The sequence below is a fragment of the Nelumbo lutea genome, chromosome 3 (genome assembly GCF_056320005.1).
Source record: "Nelumbo lutea isolate HS-2025 chromosome 3, American lotus-T2T, whole genome shotgun sequence".
NCBI classification, from domain to species: Eukaryota; Viridiplantae; Streptophyta; class Magnoliopsida; order Proteales; family Nelumbonaceae; genus Nelumbo; species Nelumbo lutea.
The window spans coordinates 1209977-1228049 of NC_142686.1; the positions used below are offsets into that span (position 1 = coordinate 1209977).

The 18073-nt window shown below is 37.4% G+C and overlaps 2 protein-coding genes across 10 annotated transcripts; both read left to right on the forward strand.

Moving 5' to 3' along the window:
- The first annotated feature begins 4525 nt into the window (after positions 1–4525).
- LOC148862294 (putative serine/threonine-protein kinase PBL21) lies at positions 4526–10536 on the forward strand. 8 transcript variants are annotated; one of them, XM_088978948.1, is made up of 10 exons: positions 5180–5359; positions 5488–5635; positions 5719–5874; positions 6074–6303; positions 6426–6658; positions 6774–6900; positions 7374–7445; positions 8083–8269; positions 8903–9035; positions 9395–9918. In XM_088978948.1, exons 4-10 carry the CDS (start codon positions 6153–6155, stop codon positions 9656–9658), a joined length of 1167 nt encoding a protein of 388 aa, XP_088835074.1. In that variant the 5' UTR covers positions 5180–5359; positions 5488–5635; positions 5719–5874; positions 6074–6152; the 3' UTR covers positions 9659–9918. The 8 variants fall into 8 exon arrangements, with proteins under 8 accessions (XP_088835079.1, XP_088835073.1, XP_088835077.1 ...); XM_088978951.1 differs by lacking the exons at positions 5488–5635; positions 5719–5874 and adding an exon at positions 10404–10536 and having other exon boundaries at positions 4616–5359; positions 9395–9702; XM_088978949.1 differs by lacking the exon at positions 5180–5359 and having other exon boundaries at positions 5499–5635; positions 5758–5874.
- On the forward strand, positions 10411–17418 carry LOC148862295 (uncharacterized). 2 transcript variants are annotated; one of them, XM_088978954.1, is made up of 5 exons: positions 10411–10550; positions 13702–13861; positions 14101–14197; positions 15471–15583; positions 15716–17418. In XM_088978954.1, the coding sequence occupies exons 2-5, from the start codon at positions 13856–13858 to the stop codon at positions 15809–15811; spliced, it is 312 nt and encodes a 103-aa protein (XP_088835080.1). In that variant the 5' UTR covers positions 10411–10550; positions 13702–13855; the 3' UTR covers positions 15812–17418. The 2 variants fall into 2 exon arrangements, with proteins under 2 accessions (XP_088835080.1, XP_088835081.1); XM_088978955.1 differs by lacking the exon at positions 13702–13861.
- The last annotated feature ends 655 nt before the right edge of the window (positions 17419–18073 follow it).

Consider the following 18073-nt stretch of genomic DNA (forward strand, 5'->3'; position numbering starts at 1 on the left):
TTTCAATGGGACAAGGAAAACTTATCACTGCTGGAGTTGAGTGAAGTCTCCTCTCCTCTTCATTCGTTCAACCTAGATTGAAGAGAAATGGGGATTAGGGAAATAGGAAGGGAAAAGGGTAAAATGGTCTATATATTTTCATATAGGTTAGTTTTGGTATTTCAAAAATATTTAACCCACACCTGATATCATGTGATTCTTCTAATTGATGATAAATCAATGTCGAGTATTAAATCATCGCAAAATGAAAGTTCGGATGCTAGATTATCACGTTTTAAAATTCGGGTACTAAATTGACACTCGACCTAAAGTATAAGGTACCTATGGGGAATTTTCTCTTAATTAAATTAGCTAGAGGAATGAGGTGACTTATGAAAGGGGCCCATAAATTGGGGGGGTTGGGCCATGCATTCATGTTCCATTGAGTTAGTATCAGAGTGTGACGTGGCAAGAAGTCTCAAGAGAACTACTACCCTCTGCGCTGTGTTGTAGGCTCAAGGCAAGGCAATGCTTAACAAATAAATAATATATCACAAAAAAACAAGTGAACATATTCTTTTGCAGGTCGCAGACACACAAAAAGCTTACTTCCATTTCATAAATCATGATGAAAGAAGTTTAGATAAAGAGTAAATAGACAAAAGGAACATTTTGGATTTGGTGAATAAGGTGAAACATTGGGGTCCACCAATTCAGCTGTCACATGCATATTGCATATATACAAATTAAAAGACTGAAGAGTGAACACTGAAGGCTGATCGAAGAGGAGATCAAATCAAGCCCCCGCAACGTCCCATAATACATCCCTACCGTATATTTAAAATATCTCCTGATGATGATATTTATCATTTCTGATATTATCATCGGAAGATATTTTCAATATACAGCGGGTATGCGCTGTGAGACATTGTAGGGGGCTGATTTGAATTCATCGAAGAGTTAGGAGGGGGGCCCTGGCCTGGTCTGGCCTGCGGTGCAATACGGGCTTGTTTGTTACCTTGTGGCTATATATATGGCCTAGCTGGAACAACGTCCTCTTTCACGTGGACCAACTGTCAATACTCTCGAGGACTATTAAGTATTGAATGCAAGCATTTGCATTGCATGTGGCCCTCCCTATAAAGTTAATTACCCCCAGGAATGGTGTAGGTAGTAAATTAGCCAAAGCAAGGATAGCGTGTCCCCACATTACCACAAGCTTATATTCAGCCCCACAACCACAACAAGTGGATCAGTCGGTGGGTGGTGTACTGGACTCTCCAGTCCACGTCAGATTGCAGCATTAATCCATTGTGTACAAGCAACCATTTGGGCATTAATTGTTTTGTAAGTAGGGGGTGTCAATTGGACTGAATTTGGTCCAATTCAATCCAGTTCAATGTGAATTTATTATAAATGAATCAGATCCAATCTCATGAAAATTTCGGGTTGATCCAATTTAATGTCTGAACCGTTTAAATTTCTTTTAATTTGAATTAATTCTAACCCAAATTTAGGCCGTTGACACTTATATTTTTATCTTGTATTAGTAAATCAGATATTGGCTCAACCCAAAACCTAGTTTAATATAAATTCATTAAATTTAAACTGATCCAATTCAATATGTCTTATTGGTCTATTTAATCCAAAATATGTATATTAACACCCTTATTTGTAAGTCAAAATAACGCATCTCTCCAACTCCCAAGTATTTATAAAATAGTTGGTTCGTTAGTTTGTGTGTGAATTAATTTGTGGATGGGAGATGGTAGGTAGCAAGGACACATGTATATCGTAGTTGCTGCAACATTTGTCTGGCACGGCAGTAGGTCTCACCCAAGGCCCCGGGGGGTCTACTCCTCAGAACGAACATCTCTTCCATGCCTGTATGTTATTATTTATGGCAGCTGAGAGGACGGTGGGATCAACTTTTGAAGATCAGCAGCTGAAGTTAATTGTACATAATTTGTGTGTGTGTGTTGGGGGGGCGATAGTGCTAATTTGCTACTGATAGTCATCTCATCATCCTATGAATTTCTTTCTTATAGCGTTATTTCGTACGTACTCTTGGGAATTAATTGGCAGTAGGATTAATGTTAGTTAATTAGCATTGAATCCTCTTGAAACTTATGAGAAATGAGGGAGGCATACACTCTGACTGATCACCTCGTGACCCGTGACTCCTTTGCTGACTGACAGATTCTATCTTTATTCTTGTACCAGCTGAGATGTCAATTACTATTAGTCCACGTGGTTGTCCTCATCGTTCCACGGCAATTTGCCAAGTCGGTCGATCTCTTCTCGTCACTACAACTTAAAGGAAGCACGTTTCATTAAGAGAGTGAGATTACAATCTCTAAATCAACACAAAGAAAGAAATTAACTAATGAATTATGACACTACAACCAGACTACTACTAGCTAGTCTGGTTGTAGAGTTCGGCCCAGCTTCAACTACATCAGCCAATAATTTAAGAGTTGATGAAGCAAACCAAACGAAACAGGGGGCCGCGGACTAGATCCTCATGAATAACCCCATTATTTGAGCGGGGGTCACAAAAGAAATTAAAGTTCACATTTTAAATCATTACAAGTACAACCCAACCACATAACATGAAGTCTTTAACTAAAAAGACTCGGGCCAATCTCCAAACTTTAGCCTTGGCATGCAACAAGCAGTGGAAGCTTCTCCTTGAAGAACACTGAAAGAGCTTCTTGACTTGAACCACATTTTACATTTTGCAGCAACAAAACCACCTTCATGCATCCTTGCTAATAACCATGCACCCCAAAACAAGTGTCACTAGCTTTCACTATATATATATATCCCCTTCTACATTAACTTTATATTTACCATCCCTTGAAATTCAAGTTGAAACAGGGGGGCTCCACTGGTACTTCTCCTTATCTACACTTAATTTGCTCAATGGCTGTTGTATCAAGTTGAAAGCACTTATCAATGCAAAACAAAAACAACATTCAAATCAAGTTTAGTATATATCATTAAAACAACAAAAGTCATTATCAGATGATATCCAAACAGACCATAAAGTTTGAGAAAAATCTAAAACACAAACTTGTGAGAATATCGGTGACATCAACAAATCATTCCTTGAAAGACCAACCAATAAGAAATGAGCCATATTGCATCTTTGCAAAATTTGCTTCCCCACTAAAACTAATTCGGATTAGTTGAACACTGTAACCGTGGAACCAATGATAATGTCCCACGCATGAGTCCACATCAAAAGGTTGAATGGTTGTGGAGTGTCACAGCCTGTTGAACAGCTATTGCATTCAATTAATCTCATCTCCACTAAAACACTCTTCCAACCCTCTGACCCTCTATCATGCAATACAGTATTTTGCTCTTATTTCTTTGTACCCATTGTGGGATTATGATCTTTCTAAGAGAAAGTACAATCCCTTGATTTAAACTATAAGATCCACTTGATTATTAATTTACTATTATAATAAAATTGATACACAGAAAGAGAAAGACATTGAACCGAATTCCCCGCATAAATTCTTATTATTAACTTGGGTCTTGTGCGGAATATCCAAGGTTGATATCACCATGCACGAACGACGAATCTGCAGTGAACCCAGCCATTCATCAGGATTAATTGCCAAACCAATGGCAGTTGGTCAAACTACAAACCGCGCGCACAAAAAATGAATCATAATTTACAAATCAACCCGGATCAAACCGCACACAGTCGCAGACCATTTGGACCCCAACCCAGCAAGCCAACAAGCCGGCTTGTTCAATATTAATTATTGACTTTGATCAAATTTCCTTAAATATGTACGTTTGGATGCCTGATATCCTTCATACACTATCATTTACTCCTTAATTAGCTGGTCCCATAAGCCATAACATTCCTCATTAACTGGTGTATGATGTATTTGTTTCAACTACAGGAGTGGGGCCAATTTATGGTTTTTCTTTTGATGATTGAGTGGTGGGGGTGGGGGTAGGGGATGGGTCGGCGTTGAGGAGGTAGCCAGTCTAATCACAAAATTAATTGAGTAATAGTAGTAGTAGAAAGAAGAGATAAGTTAACTTAGAGAGTAGAGACAGAGTAGGTAGAATTGACTTGAAATGAGATGATAATGATCAATGGGGTCTCATGTTTCATATAAAGACTAAGATACCAAGATTTGTTCCATCAACAACGCATCTAACTTCCAACTTGATGAGAATAATTTTTATGTAATCATCCTTTTGTATTAAAGTGTAAAAAGAATCCAACGCCAGTCCAGTCGAGAGAATAAAACAAACAAACAGACTCACATTTCTAATAAAGGGATAAGGAGAGAGAGATTGAGATAGAAAGGTAGCCGTTATTATTTCTTTTATTTTTTGATTTCTCAGTGGGAGCAACGTCAACGTAGCTGGCTGGTAGGGATGATAGCCCCACCGCCTTGGATGGAACATCCCCCCCCCTCTCTCTCTCTCTAAAATTTATACATTTATTATTATTTTTTTTCATTTGGTTGGTGTTGTTTATAAGTTTACTCATGGAAAAATTATTTATTTTTAGGATGGATACTGTTAGTATGTTACAGCACAAGATGCCTTGGACGGGTCATGGATGAAAATAAAAACCCGAAAATCATACAGGTTGCAGTACGTTCCAGACAACCCATAAGACTGCTTTACAGCCCGTAAACCCATTTTCAATGGAAATCTACCTCACTCTCCGTGTAATGTCACTTGTTTCTTCTCTTCTACTGCTGTTCTGCATTTGATGGCTTCTGCCTCTTCAATTTCAGTTTTTTCTTGCACGGTTCTCCTTTAAACATCATAACACTCATCTTCTTCCCCTTCTTACCTGAATTGATGGTTTTTAGGGAGGTAATCAATTCTTGGTTGTGTATGTGTGTGTGTCGGCGGAAGGTCACTTTCTGTCGGCATTGTCAGTATTCAACGATGACATATATTAGAGACGAAGATTTTTAATTAAATTATTCGAAGTACAATGGAGATGCTTTTGGCATTAGCACACCTGGGTTTTCCACAGTAACACCTCAGAAAGCAGAAGTTGTTGCAAGTTCAATCCGGTGCTGGCAATTCTACCTTGTTTTTTAATTGGGGGCTTCAAAATTGGTTGTAATCACAAGAGGGCCTCATATATATATTTTTTTTCGACGCTTAGACCCTTTTCTTAATCTGGGTATGTACTGGTTTCTTGACTGACCTGAAGTTTGTTTGGATCTGCTGGAGAGGATTCAAGATGGGAATGTGGGTAAATTTTGGTCTTGATGATGATGATGCCGTGATGGTAATTCCAAAACTGGCTGAACCATCTATCAGCGAATGAAGCAGAGATTTTCTATACTTCTTTTGGCCTTCTTTGCATGGGAAGAGATTGCAGGTATGAAGTGTACAATCTGAACTTGAGGTTAGCTGATATTCACGTTCATTTCTCTCCATCCTTTAGCTCAATTACAGTTTTATATTGGAATTCTTTATTCATTGGTTTCAAATGAAAATGCATCTCAGTACTGGATCTACAATATTGTTACATCGAACTTTGAGTGACAGAAACCGGCCTGACAAATGAACTTACTGTCGAATTTCGGAATCTCATTTCCATCCTCTTACCCAAAAAAGGGAAAATTTGTGCTTAGTTCGTAGTTACGTAACTAAGGTTGGTTGGTTGGTTGTCGAACTTGGTCTAGTGTTGCATGATTGATTTTCGTAATAGCATACCATATAAAATTTTATTTCCAGGTATATAATGTAATGTTGGCATAAGTCTTCCAAACACAGGAACCTTAAGTTGATTCTTGATCTGACCGTGCTTCAACGAGGATTGTGTTTTACCAGACAACGCGATCTGTTTGACGTTTGGTTTACTTACGTTGAATACGAAAGGCCTTTAGAGATGTAAAGATTCTAAATTATTTTACAATTCCACACTACCACCTCTGAACTCAGGTTGTATAACGATATTTTTGTTAATTCCTAATCCTTCACAACTCTAATGGCTTTTACTGATGCTTGCTTTTTCTATCCAGTGTTCTCTATTTACCTTCTTGTGTCCTATCTCTTCTGCTTATGTTGGTCTATATTCCCTTTATTTCAGGGTCAATGTGTAGGAATTCATATTACTAAGAACATACAGAAGGTACTATTTCTTGTTGTTGAAGTGTTTCCCATACCAAATGTCAAGGACTCTTGCAGCATTGCTTGGAGCTGCTGCAGGGGCCGTGGCTTTGGTGGGAATAGTAATTATATTTCTATGGTTCTGCTTGTCTCGGGACAGGAATATTTCAAGAACTTCTGAGACAGGTTCCTCTGATCCATCTATTCAAGGTAGTCTGGAATTCTTTTTGAAGAGGTTATTGAATTTGATTGCACTCATTTACTTTGCAAGTAAAGATTTTATTGATCTTCATTTTGTTTTCTTTTCTTTTTTAAATTCTGGTTACTGTCAGTAGGGAGAGTTGAGTTGCCTTTAACAGGGACATTTGGGTCTCTTCCACCTGATTCACGAGAAGCAAGGCGTTTCCTGATGGAAGAATTGGCTTTGGCTACAAAGGATTTTAACGATATAAATCTGATAGGAGAAGGAAAATTTGGGAAGGTTTATAAGGGTTTACTTCATGATGGGATGATTGTAGCCATCAAAAAACGGAATGGTTTACCTAGTCAGGAATTTTTTGAGGAGGTAATTGCAACATCTATTTCTCATAAAAGCTACCATATAAGCTTGAAAAGAAATCATTATTAATGATAAGCAGGTTGAAGTATATACCTAAGACTGGGTTTCCTTTTTCTATCAGGTTCGGTATCTGTCATCTATTCGGCATCGGAATATTGTTAGCCTTCTTGGTTACTGCCAGGAAAATGATCAACAAATGATTATTTATGAGTACATACCCAATGGAAGTGTTTCCAGTCACCTATATGGTCTCTCTCTCTCTCTCTCTCTCTCTCTCTCTCTATATATATATATATATATATATATATATATATATCATCACCATCTAAGCCTTATCCCAACCATATGGGGTTGGCTACATGAATCCTGTTTTTCCATTCCATTCTGTTTAATGCCATATCCTTTTTTTGTGGGTGGGTGGATGGTATATGTTATATTAAGTTATCAGATTCAGGTATAGTAATGATAGTGAGTGGATAACTGACATGGCAGGATCAATACTGCAGGTCGATTCTATTTATATTAGCTTTTATTCTTTACCTATATGAAGGCATGTATTATCCAAATATACATGCTATGCATGTGGAAACATAATCTACATATATGTTTCATGTATAAAATATTTTAGCACTCTTCAATTGGTATCCAAAACAATCTGTACTTCTATGATATACCATTCTATGCTTAACTATGGAACTGTTTTTGGTTTCTTCTTTTGCAGGGACAAGTCAGGTTTCCCGTGAGAAGCTAGAGTTCAAGCATAGGCTTTCAATAGCTCTAGGTGCAGCTAAAGGTGATCCTCTGCAAAATCAGTGAGCATTGGTGGCTTTCCTGGTATTAGTTTTTGTTTCCTTAGTAAGATAAAATGTACAAAGGTCTGTAATGGGTCCTGTAAGCCTCTTATAAACTAATATATCCTACAACATTCTTGTACATTTCCCAAAATATTTTGGAATCCTCTTTTCCCCCCGTTTTGAACTCCTAAATTTAATCCAGCTGGAAGGGGGGAAGGGGCTCTTTCAACTTTATTGTTAAAAAGGTAAGAAGACCCTTAACCTTACCCAATAAAATGCATAAAGACCTGATAATGCCTCCAAATACCCAAGACATTCTAAGATAAGGATTGCCTGAATTATCATAATATAATTAGCGTGCACATGTGGGGTTTTTGTTAGTCTGTAAAATTTCATTAGTTTGTGAATTATTGGCCTATCTGAATTCATGGAATACTTGGAGTGATCTCCTTAATCCTCAAAGTATCCCATATCTATTTTCCAGTGTACCAGGGATGTTCTATTATCCTTACCTTGAAGTAAGGATACCAGCTTCCTTGAGTCTCAATCTTGACGTCTTCAAAATGCTTATCTCATGGATATGATGTTTTGAAGCAGTGATTATTGATTGATATGATCTCCATTTTTTTTCTGCAGGGTTGTCCCACCTCCATGCTCTAAGCCCTCGTTTGATTCACAAGGGTTTCAAAACAGCCAATGTTCTTGTAGATGAAAATTTCATAGCTAAGGTTGCAGATGCAGGGCTCTACAACTTACTTGCTAGAGTTGACGTTGCAGGTTTATCTTTTGGAATAATGGCAGATGATGCATTCCTTGCCCCAGAGTATGAATTATTTAGAACTATTTTATATAACATTTGAATATCACAAATATCTCTGTATTTGAGGTGTTCTTAAGATAGTGTAATATAACCAAAAATACTATCTTTGGTAACCAAGTAATGCTAGGAAGCAACCTAAAGGCAAACCTCCTTTTGCATTGCACTTAAAAGGAAAAAGAAAAAAGGTTATCTTGTGACAGGGCCTCTTGTCATCCAAGTGGCTGCTGTAACCATGTTGGATTATCAGCAGGTCACTCACTTCCTTTGTCCTATAAGATGGTGGCAGTGAGTCAGTGACACTAATGAATGTTTCTGTTTCTTCCTGATATTTCTCTAAGGTATGATATTACTATTTTACATATCATGTAACTTGGCAAACTTGGATATCTTGTTAACAAGGAACATGACTCAAGATAAGCCACCACCCATGCCAACTCAGACTCAAAAGCTGAAAGCTTACTTAAGGATTTTAAACTAGAAGAGTAACAAAACTTTGCTAGTTTCTTTTGTTTGATATTTATTGTTTAGCAGTATCTGTACTTTTAGATGTACTATTAAAAATAGGAGGTTATATGCAGTCACAATTTCTGGCCATGCATTCTAACTTGTTTATCCATATTTTATTTACTTGTGTAGGGTGAGAGAGTTCAGAAGATTCTCAGAAAAAAGTGATGTCTACAGCTTTGCAGTGTTCCTACTGGAATTAGTAAGCGGGCATGAAGCTATGCAATCACAGTCCTCAGAATCGGGTGAAAACATTGTTGAATGGGTAATTAAACTTCTTGACACCACCTATAATCAGATGATTCTACTATCCAAGATATAGACTTGTCCCGAAAATGTTTACATCCCAAGTAGGAGGATTATTGATTCCCTTATGTGATGGAAGTAATCCTCATAGTCATGGACAGAGATGGATTTGTGAATATGTTGGTTCTCCTTTTTGTACTTTAGTCAGTAGATGCTATTTCTTCTAAAATTCTATGTATTCTTACAGCATTAGTGGGAAGCACTTTGGCCATAAAAATAAAATCAGAGCATGGACTTAATACCTATTGATCAACTTCTTTTTAGGTAACCTGATAGTACCTTTTATTTGATTTTCTTCCTATTGCTTCTGCCTTGCAGGCACGAAATTATGATGATTCCAGTAATATTTCCACCATTATTGATCCCAGATTGGGCAATAGTTTCACAACTGAAGGCATGAAAGAGTTTATACAATTGACTGTCCGTTGTCTAGACCATTCTAGTGAGAGGAGGCCAAGCATGAACTTTGTGGTAGGGGAACTTGATCGAATACTTGAAAAAGAAATGAGCTTGACAACAATCATGGGAGAAGGCACCACAACGGTGACTCTTGGGAGTCACCTATTTACAGCAACCAGATAAGCAATATGATATAGCTGACCTTTGGATATATTATACAATTGCTCGTGTGTTCTTTCTTCTCTTTTGCCCTCTTTTTTTCAATTTTAATGTAGAGTAGAACATTCAGCTGTTAGATAATTGTATAAAAGAACAGCTGTTATATTGTTGTTGTTGATGTTGTTTTAATTTTTTCACATAATTGTTCGAGACATCATTCTGTAAAACATTATTTGTTAATACCATACTGAAGGTGGGGATGGGTGTGATTTTAGATACATTAACAAGTGGGTGCTTCAATTTGGAGAAAAGAGGTGAAATATAAAGTTTTATTAATACACTACAACAAAGTAGAGCTATAGTGGTGGATTTTCTAGTGGAAGTAAATTTATCCACCACTATATAACCCTTTTAGCAGAAAATCATAATAACTGCCTCTAATGCTTTACACAAAAGCCGTTACCTTACAGTGACAGTCATATATTTTCTTCTATTGACATACTTTTCTCATTGATTGTATAATTTTTATTTTTATTTTATCTCAATGGTTAAGATTAAACTAAAATGAAGATTTAAGTTTAATGAAAATGAAAAACAGAAAAAAGGGGTAAAAGAACTTTAAAAGGATGCGAGCAACTTTTCCATGCGGGTTCAACCTTGTGTTTAGCCTCTCAACAAAAATAAAGAATGAAAGAGACCTACGAACCAGGTAGGGCTCTTATTCTTATTCTTTACATGCAAGTTAACAATCTATGCTATTGTAGGGCAGTGCTATTGCAGGGCAGATCTAGAGGGATGAATCAACAAAATGACAATGTTGGAGATCTACGTAAGTTAATCTAGCAATGCTATTGCAAGGCAGTTCTGGAGGGATGAATCAACTAAAGGAACGGAATTTCGTTCGGAGAGATCATAGGTAAATATTGCCCCTTTTGTGTTTGAGTTGGGTTTGGTTCATTTTTTCTCATTTTGGTTGATGCACGGACAGAATAATGTTTACACTACTTTGCCTGAGAAATAGAAATAGCAATATTGGTTCATGATGTAAATTTATCCATGGTTCATTTTCTCTTATTTGGTTCTGTTTTGAAGGTTAGTGACATGGTAATTAAGAAGTTGGTAACCAAACCTTTGGCACCTTACTTGAACTACTCATTCAGGTTGATCCCAAGAGCTGCAAATAGTATAGCTAGTGGTTTAACTGGAGGTGTTTCCAAAGACATTTTAATTTGGGGTGTTCCTGGTGCAGGGGAATTCTTGTGACTGTTTTCTATTGATTATTTGATGTAGATGATAGATTAAGTGGGCTTTAGTTGGAGTGCAATGCTTCCTGTTTACTGTGTTTTTGTTTTTGTATTTCTGTTTATCTTACTATTAATAACATTGCAGTTTCTTTTCTTATCAAAAGCAAAAAAAAAAAAAAATGATTGTTGAAGATTACTGGGAACATGCTATCTCCAGAACTTAGTAGATCCCTTTTCTGTGTAGAAAAGGTAATACCTAATATTGGTCCCAGACTCCCAGCTATCTGGGGTCTTGGGAGGCGTGAACTGGATACAGACATAATCTTTGGTATTTTTTGGGAAAAAAAGTTGTTTTTAGACTTGAACACATGTTCTCATGTGTGCAGACTGAAGTAGACCAAGATTCTAGCTTAGTCCAGATTGAACCACACTTGAATCTAAAAGTAAATAGGAAATTTTGCTAAGAAGCACTTCTGCTGCATTGTACTAAAAACAGTATTAGAATTCCAGGTTTTTAGCACAGACAGAATCATTCAGAGATGGAATGTAGTGATCATTGACACGTGCTAGTTTTTTATGTCTTTAACTATCAACTATATCCAAACTGTAGGTCTTTCTATCATGCAGAAAATTTATATTTTTCTTCACTGGACCCAAACCTGGATTCTAGTCTTATTTTCTCTTTGTAGTCTTGAAATCATATTCACTATTTTTGTGGTAGAAATATAGAGTATTCTCTAGTTGAGAAACAGATTTCACCTCAGGTGTTTCCCATATTCCTCTATGCTGGACCTAGCTCTTCTCAGTTTTCATATAATTCTCTTATTTATTTATTTATGTTTAGACAGAAAAACTGGTCAATAATCAGTGATTAAACTTCTGAAGAGGAGATTTAATCACAGATCTAGGTTATGAACTCCCCCAGCCAATATATGTTTACAATTAATAAGTTTCTGCTCAATGCTGTTCATTAATCCCTAGAAGGATCTACCAGATTTAGGGGGGCCGGGGAGGGGGGGGCTTATTTGGGGTCAGGCCAAATAAGAAGGTAAGGAAGACAAAGAGAGTGAGCAAGAGAAGAAAAGATAATCCTATTATAGTCACTAGAGATGTTGAGTAATCAGGCACAAGTGTAGAACAGTTTTCCTTGTTGGAGTTTTTGTTCTTTGGTGTAGGGTCTTGTTTCAGTGGTTAAGACTGATTTTGGAAGATTGGGTAGCTAGGGAGTTTGCTTTACGAGTTGTGGGTGAGTAGCATTTTGGTGTATGTGGTGGGATTTTGTTTTATTTAGGTTTGGAAGTTCTGTTTTTGTTTTCTTTGGTTTTGGAGAGTTTAGTCCAAAGAATAGAGGGAGGGAATGGGGTGAGGGTTTGTTCTTCTTTTTTGGGTGATTCCTTATCACCTGTATTGTAATCTCTCTCTTTCTATCTTTATAAATTTTCCTTTAATTTACTGTCAGAAAGAAGTTTCATGAACAATGTCCCCCATCCCCTAAGCATGGGATCTTTTTTTAAAAAGAAAAAAAGAAAAGAGGAAATTTATTAATCAAAAGATTTGGGGGCGGGGCGGGGGATAGACCTTACCCCTCAAAGAACCAATACATTTAAGCATAAAATCCTACAGGATATACAATTAAAAATAAACTCAGGTCGAATATAGTGGATGATATCCTTTATTTGGCCTTGAGGATTTATGCACTGGAGCCAGGGACTTATGTAAATCTTGTTCCTTTTTGGATTTGCAACCCCTCTTCTTCCTTTGAATAGTAATGAAGCCGTGATCTAGACTGTGATCCTCTACCTCACTCTTGTTTGGTTTATCATCCATCCTAGCATCTATTTCACCAGAGGGAGCCTCTTCCTCTACAATTTGAGTTTCCGAACCTGTTGGAAGGTTGAATTTCCACACTATTTCATTTCATAATGGCAGCACGCCTAGCACCAAGACACTTTTTGGATCATAGCACTAAAATTTCTCAACTCCATGAGATCTATTTTCTTCCTTATTGAGGTTTGTTGTCGATTGTAGCCACAACAGTCATCTTTTCACAAGCATTTGGATTAGACTTTAGTGGGAACTCTTGTGAACCCAGATTAGAGATTTCTTGACCACCTATTCCCTGCTTAGGATTAGCATTTCTTGAATTAAGCATGGGATCTATTTTGTAAGAGTAAGATTTTAAATTTTCATGTCATAACTAATTATTATTCATAGAACACAGTGTAACAGTTTGGATTCATGAGTTTAGTGGTTAGTGGTTTCATGTTGATTTCCCATTATTTGTTCTTTTAGAAAAAAGATGAGTACTTGTTTATATTTTAAAATTTGACTTGACTTTTTATTGTCTGTCCTTAGCTCTTTGGATTTAGAATTATAAGGAATTTTCAGTAATTAAAAATTTAAAAGCATGTTAGACCCCACTCTCATTCTTAATTACTATTCATTGTAGATATAACTTTTGTACCCACTAGAAAGTGGAGCACTATTCTCATGCTTGTCAGCCCAAGATACCATTTCACCAAGTAATGATCCCTAAAACATTCCCCCTTCACTATTTGCTCCTTCTTTAGCTAAAGAATTAAGTAGGGAAATGGGAGATCTTTGGATCCACCTAAACAAGATACTTAGGTTGGAAGCCAATGATTTAGCCTCCCTTGGATCCTGAGAATGAGGGAAAGGACTAGGTGCAGGTCCTGTTATCTACCCAATCATAGTTTGCAAGCCCCCTTCTCCCCCCCCCCCCTATCAATGCAGCATGCAGGAAAAGGGGAAAGATATTACTGTTTTTATTTTCATGAAGATTTTTGGTCTTACCGTGTGCAGGGGAACTTAGCATGTCCAGCTTAACATGAACTATGTAACACCATATCAGCATCCATCCTTGGTCAATGTCCCAGTTCATGTAATTTCAATGGAGATTGTATTGAGGGAACGTGCCACTGCTTTCTATGGTTCTCATCCTTGGTCTTGAATTGAAATGAAGGTAAAACATGTGGTGTCACAACCTTGTGGTCATAACTCATAAGTTTTACTTGACCTTACCTACAGAAAATTTTGAACCATGTGGTGTAATTATTATTCCTCAATTATGATAATACCATTGCATAATTTTAGAAAATTATTACATCCACCATGTTATCTTCCGTCATTCAGACCATACATGCATGGGCTTTATGACAGTATTGTACTTTTCAGATCTTACCTGGACTCTTTTATTTGCAGGATCCTGTCCAGATTATTGCAATGGACATGGAAAGTGTCTTCCTAATGGGAGTATGCAAGCCTGAAAATGGGTGTGCAGGCATCGACTGTTCAACAGGTAATGTGCCCCCTGTTCTGAAATTGACTTGGTGTCTTTTGGCAGGTAATGCCACTGATTTGTTTACTATAATATTCAAATCCACTGGCTGCCTTGCTGCTAGTTCACATTCCACCATATCTGGATTTAGAACCAACAGATTACAGATGGATTAAGTTTCTGTGTTACAGATTTGACCTACTGAATTGGTAAAGGCCACCATTGCTAGGTTACTGACTACAATTAGAACTCTCAGATGACCCTAAGGCTGCGTTTGGAAATTATGCAAATGGAGTGTAAATCCCAGTTCAGGGTAAATTTGCACTCTGGTTCACTTTTGCTTGTGTTTGGCAACATTACACTTATGCATTGAAAAATGACAGACCAATGCATATTTACATTGATAATAAGATGTAAAAGTAAATCAATAAAAAAGAAGTAAATTTGCATTCAAGTGGGCTTATGATAAAAAAAGAGCATATGCTTTATTGAAATTCATGTTTGCATCCATTAAAGCTAAAAGTCTGTTTGGTAAGAAGGTAAATTTGTCAGTGCAAAACTAACCCAACTTTGCAATTTATATGAACCGTTTTACACTCTACATATTTGCATTCACACTTATTTGCATCGTTTCCAAACGCAGCCTAAGATTCAAATACATAATTAAGATGGACATATCTGATAGAGTTAGGAATGTAACTCTCCAATGATGGCGCAAATCCAGGACATATGATATTGGGGAACTTACCAATAATGAGAGAATAATGGAGAAAGAAATAATTTTGTAAAAATAGAAACTCTTGATCATGCATTGCTTGTTTCCTTTACAACTTGTATTATTGGATCCTAGAAGGATTCGATTTTGGTATTCTCCGATTACTATAAATAATATTCTTGAGTTGTGAGTTGTCTTTGTTGCTCCCACTCTTCTTCACGCCTTCCTCTTACTCTCTTACTTTTCACAAATGTTTTCTGGTATCGGAGCATGTTGACTCTGCTTCAGTAATCAAATCCCATGGAGGCGAAGAATTCAACCATTCTCTCCCTTAAACACTTCCATCAAATGGCTAATTTGGTTTCAATCAAACTGAGCAAAACTGATTTTCTTATACGGCGGTCTAAAGCCATGCCCTTAATTAGAGGAACATCATTTTGATGAGGAGAAACCGAAGGGAGATGACAGGGATCAAGCACTGAGATAGCTGTTTGGGAGCATAATGATAACATGCTTTTTGTAGCTGGCTCCTTGGGACCATGACTGAAGTTGTCACCCTTGTTGTTGGGTGTGGGACAGGCAAGCAGATATGGAAGCATCTTGAAGACTATTTACTACAGAAAGAGACATGCTTCTCAAAGACAAATTCAGAACACTTCAAAAAGGCTCCTTGTCGCTTGAGGAATACACAAGTAAGTTTTAAGAACCTGAGTGATAGTCTTGGTGCTATTCAACAACCTTTTCTTAAACAAGAAACATTTTTCCAATATTCCTGAGGATTGGGACCCAAGTATAACCTGTTGCATATCACAATGTTGTCTCAGGCCCCATATCCTCCACTTGATCAGAGAGTGTCCAAGGGTATAAAGAGCAGAGCAGATGAAGCTATAGGAAGGAAGAAGAACTTAGCAAGCCCATGAATCATGAGGATGTCTTCTATTCTCAAAGAGGACAAGGAAGATGCCGCGACAACAATGGTGGTGGTTGTGGTGGGGGTCAGGGTCAAAATATTAACTCTCAAAGAAGAGGCAATGTGCCAGCAAGGCAGCGAGCAATGTCTAGCTGAATGCTTTAGCTGTTCAGCGGGCTGTGGAACCAATGATAAGGTTCCACGCCAGTATTAAATATGTGGGTCCCGCATCTTTTACAGTAGGGCCCATGAATTACTGGCGTGGAACCTCATCATTGTTTCCACAGCCCGCAGAACAGCTAAAGCATTCAGCTGATATGAATTTCAAGGCAGCAACCAATTAGAATAAAGGAGGAGGTCGTGGGTTTGGGCCTACCAACAATGGACAAGCCTCATTTACCCAACAACGAAATCAGTTTTAGAGTAGTAACCTACATACCCGATGCCAGATTTGCAGCTGCTCTGAAAAGTAAGAGTGTAAGAAGAAGGCGTGAAGAAGAGTGGAAGTAACCGCGTAAGACGACTGGCCACTCAAGAATATTATTTATAATAATTGGAGAATACAAAGAGATTGTATCCTTCAAGGATGCAATAACACAGGTTGCGAAAGGAAACAAATAGTGCATCATCAAGAGTTTCTATTTTTTACAAAATTCTTTTCTCATTCTCCAATATTCTCTCATTATTGGCAAGGTTCAAAGTATCGAAATGTATTGGCCAATACGTATTGTTCCAGGACCCCTCCGATACACCCCTATAATGGGTGTGTATTGGGGGTCTAATCGATTCAGGAGGTGAAAGAGCCCTAAATCGGCCTCCCTGAACCGATTTTGAAAAAAAAAATAAAGCAAAAAAAGAATATCGATTCACCCATATCGATATTTTGAACCTTGATTATTGGTAAATTTCCAAATATCAGACGTCCTAGATTCGTGCCATTCTTGGATAGTTGAGTTCCTAACTCCAATATCTACATGTTCCATTGTGTTTTTGGTTATCAAGGATGTTTTCCACTGATATGGCTGCCATTCACAGGAGGCTGAGACATATGTGTTTTCACTCCTTACCAGTCTATCACTGTAAACTGGTATGTGGTAGATGCTTGGAACTTTCCGCCTAGAATTCTTTCGGTTTGGGTTAAAAGATGGGGGAATAATTTCTTGGGTACTACATCTCAACCCGAGCTGTACTTTGTAGTATTTGGTAAGCTAAAATGGCATCAGAACCGAGGGCTGTCTCATTGGTATGTTAGTTGATTTGTTCCAGCGCTGATGCGGAATTAAATTCACTTTGGAAAAAAACACAACATATCCACATGGTATTCCCAAGTCCCAACCATGTAAAGTTCAGAGCAATGTGAATGTTAGCTCAATCTCAATGGGGAGTAGCATCCATCTGTGATTTATTTATCATTCATCAAACTCACAACCATTGTAGAGAGAGAGAGAGAGAAGATCCAGCATGCCATTCATCTGCCTGGTGCCTGGTGGAAGAAGACTGGGTTGGCTACTGACGGTTGCATTGTGTTTATTCCTTTAAGCATTTTCATATGGACTTGTATTTCTTTTTATAAGGGAATAAATAGAGAAAATATAGATACATACTTTTTATTGTGTCTTTGTTTATCCTTTCAATAATCTTTTCTAGTGCAACAATCAAGAGAATTTTGAATTTTTATGTTTCATCCTGACACTAACACTACTTCTGATTGGATATGTGGAATTTCTAGAGAAGACTGGACATGAATTATGCACTGATATTTTAGTTAAATTTTAGAAATTGCGAAAAAAATTCATTCAGTTTCTAAATTCTCAAATTTCAAGTAATTTAAAACCTTTCTCATATTTCTCATATTTCATTGCTTCTCGAGAAAAAAAAAGGAGATAATTAACAGAGCAATTAACAAACGACGGTGAGATCTTAGATGAACTGAAAGTTGCTTATTAGTGGGTTCTATTATGGGCTTCGGCACTGATTATGGGCTTCTCGTTTTCCCATCCTGTCTCGAGTTTAAAGTTTAAACTGCATCCATTAGATTTGAAGAAGCTACTAAATGCCCGTTTGGGAGGATTTTCATGAAGGTGTTACATCATACATGACCTAACAAGCCTGGAACCGACATAAACTTTTACATCCATGACGTTTTACATCACTTCCAAACCCAGCCTAAGTGCCAATCATCCCAAACTAACCGTATGATGATAGATGGATGGCGATACCCAGCCTAAGTGCCAATCATCCCAAACTAACCGTATGATGATAGATGGATGGC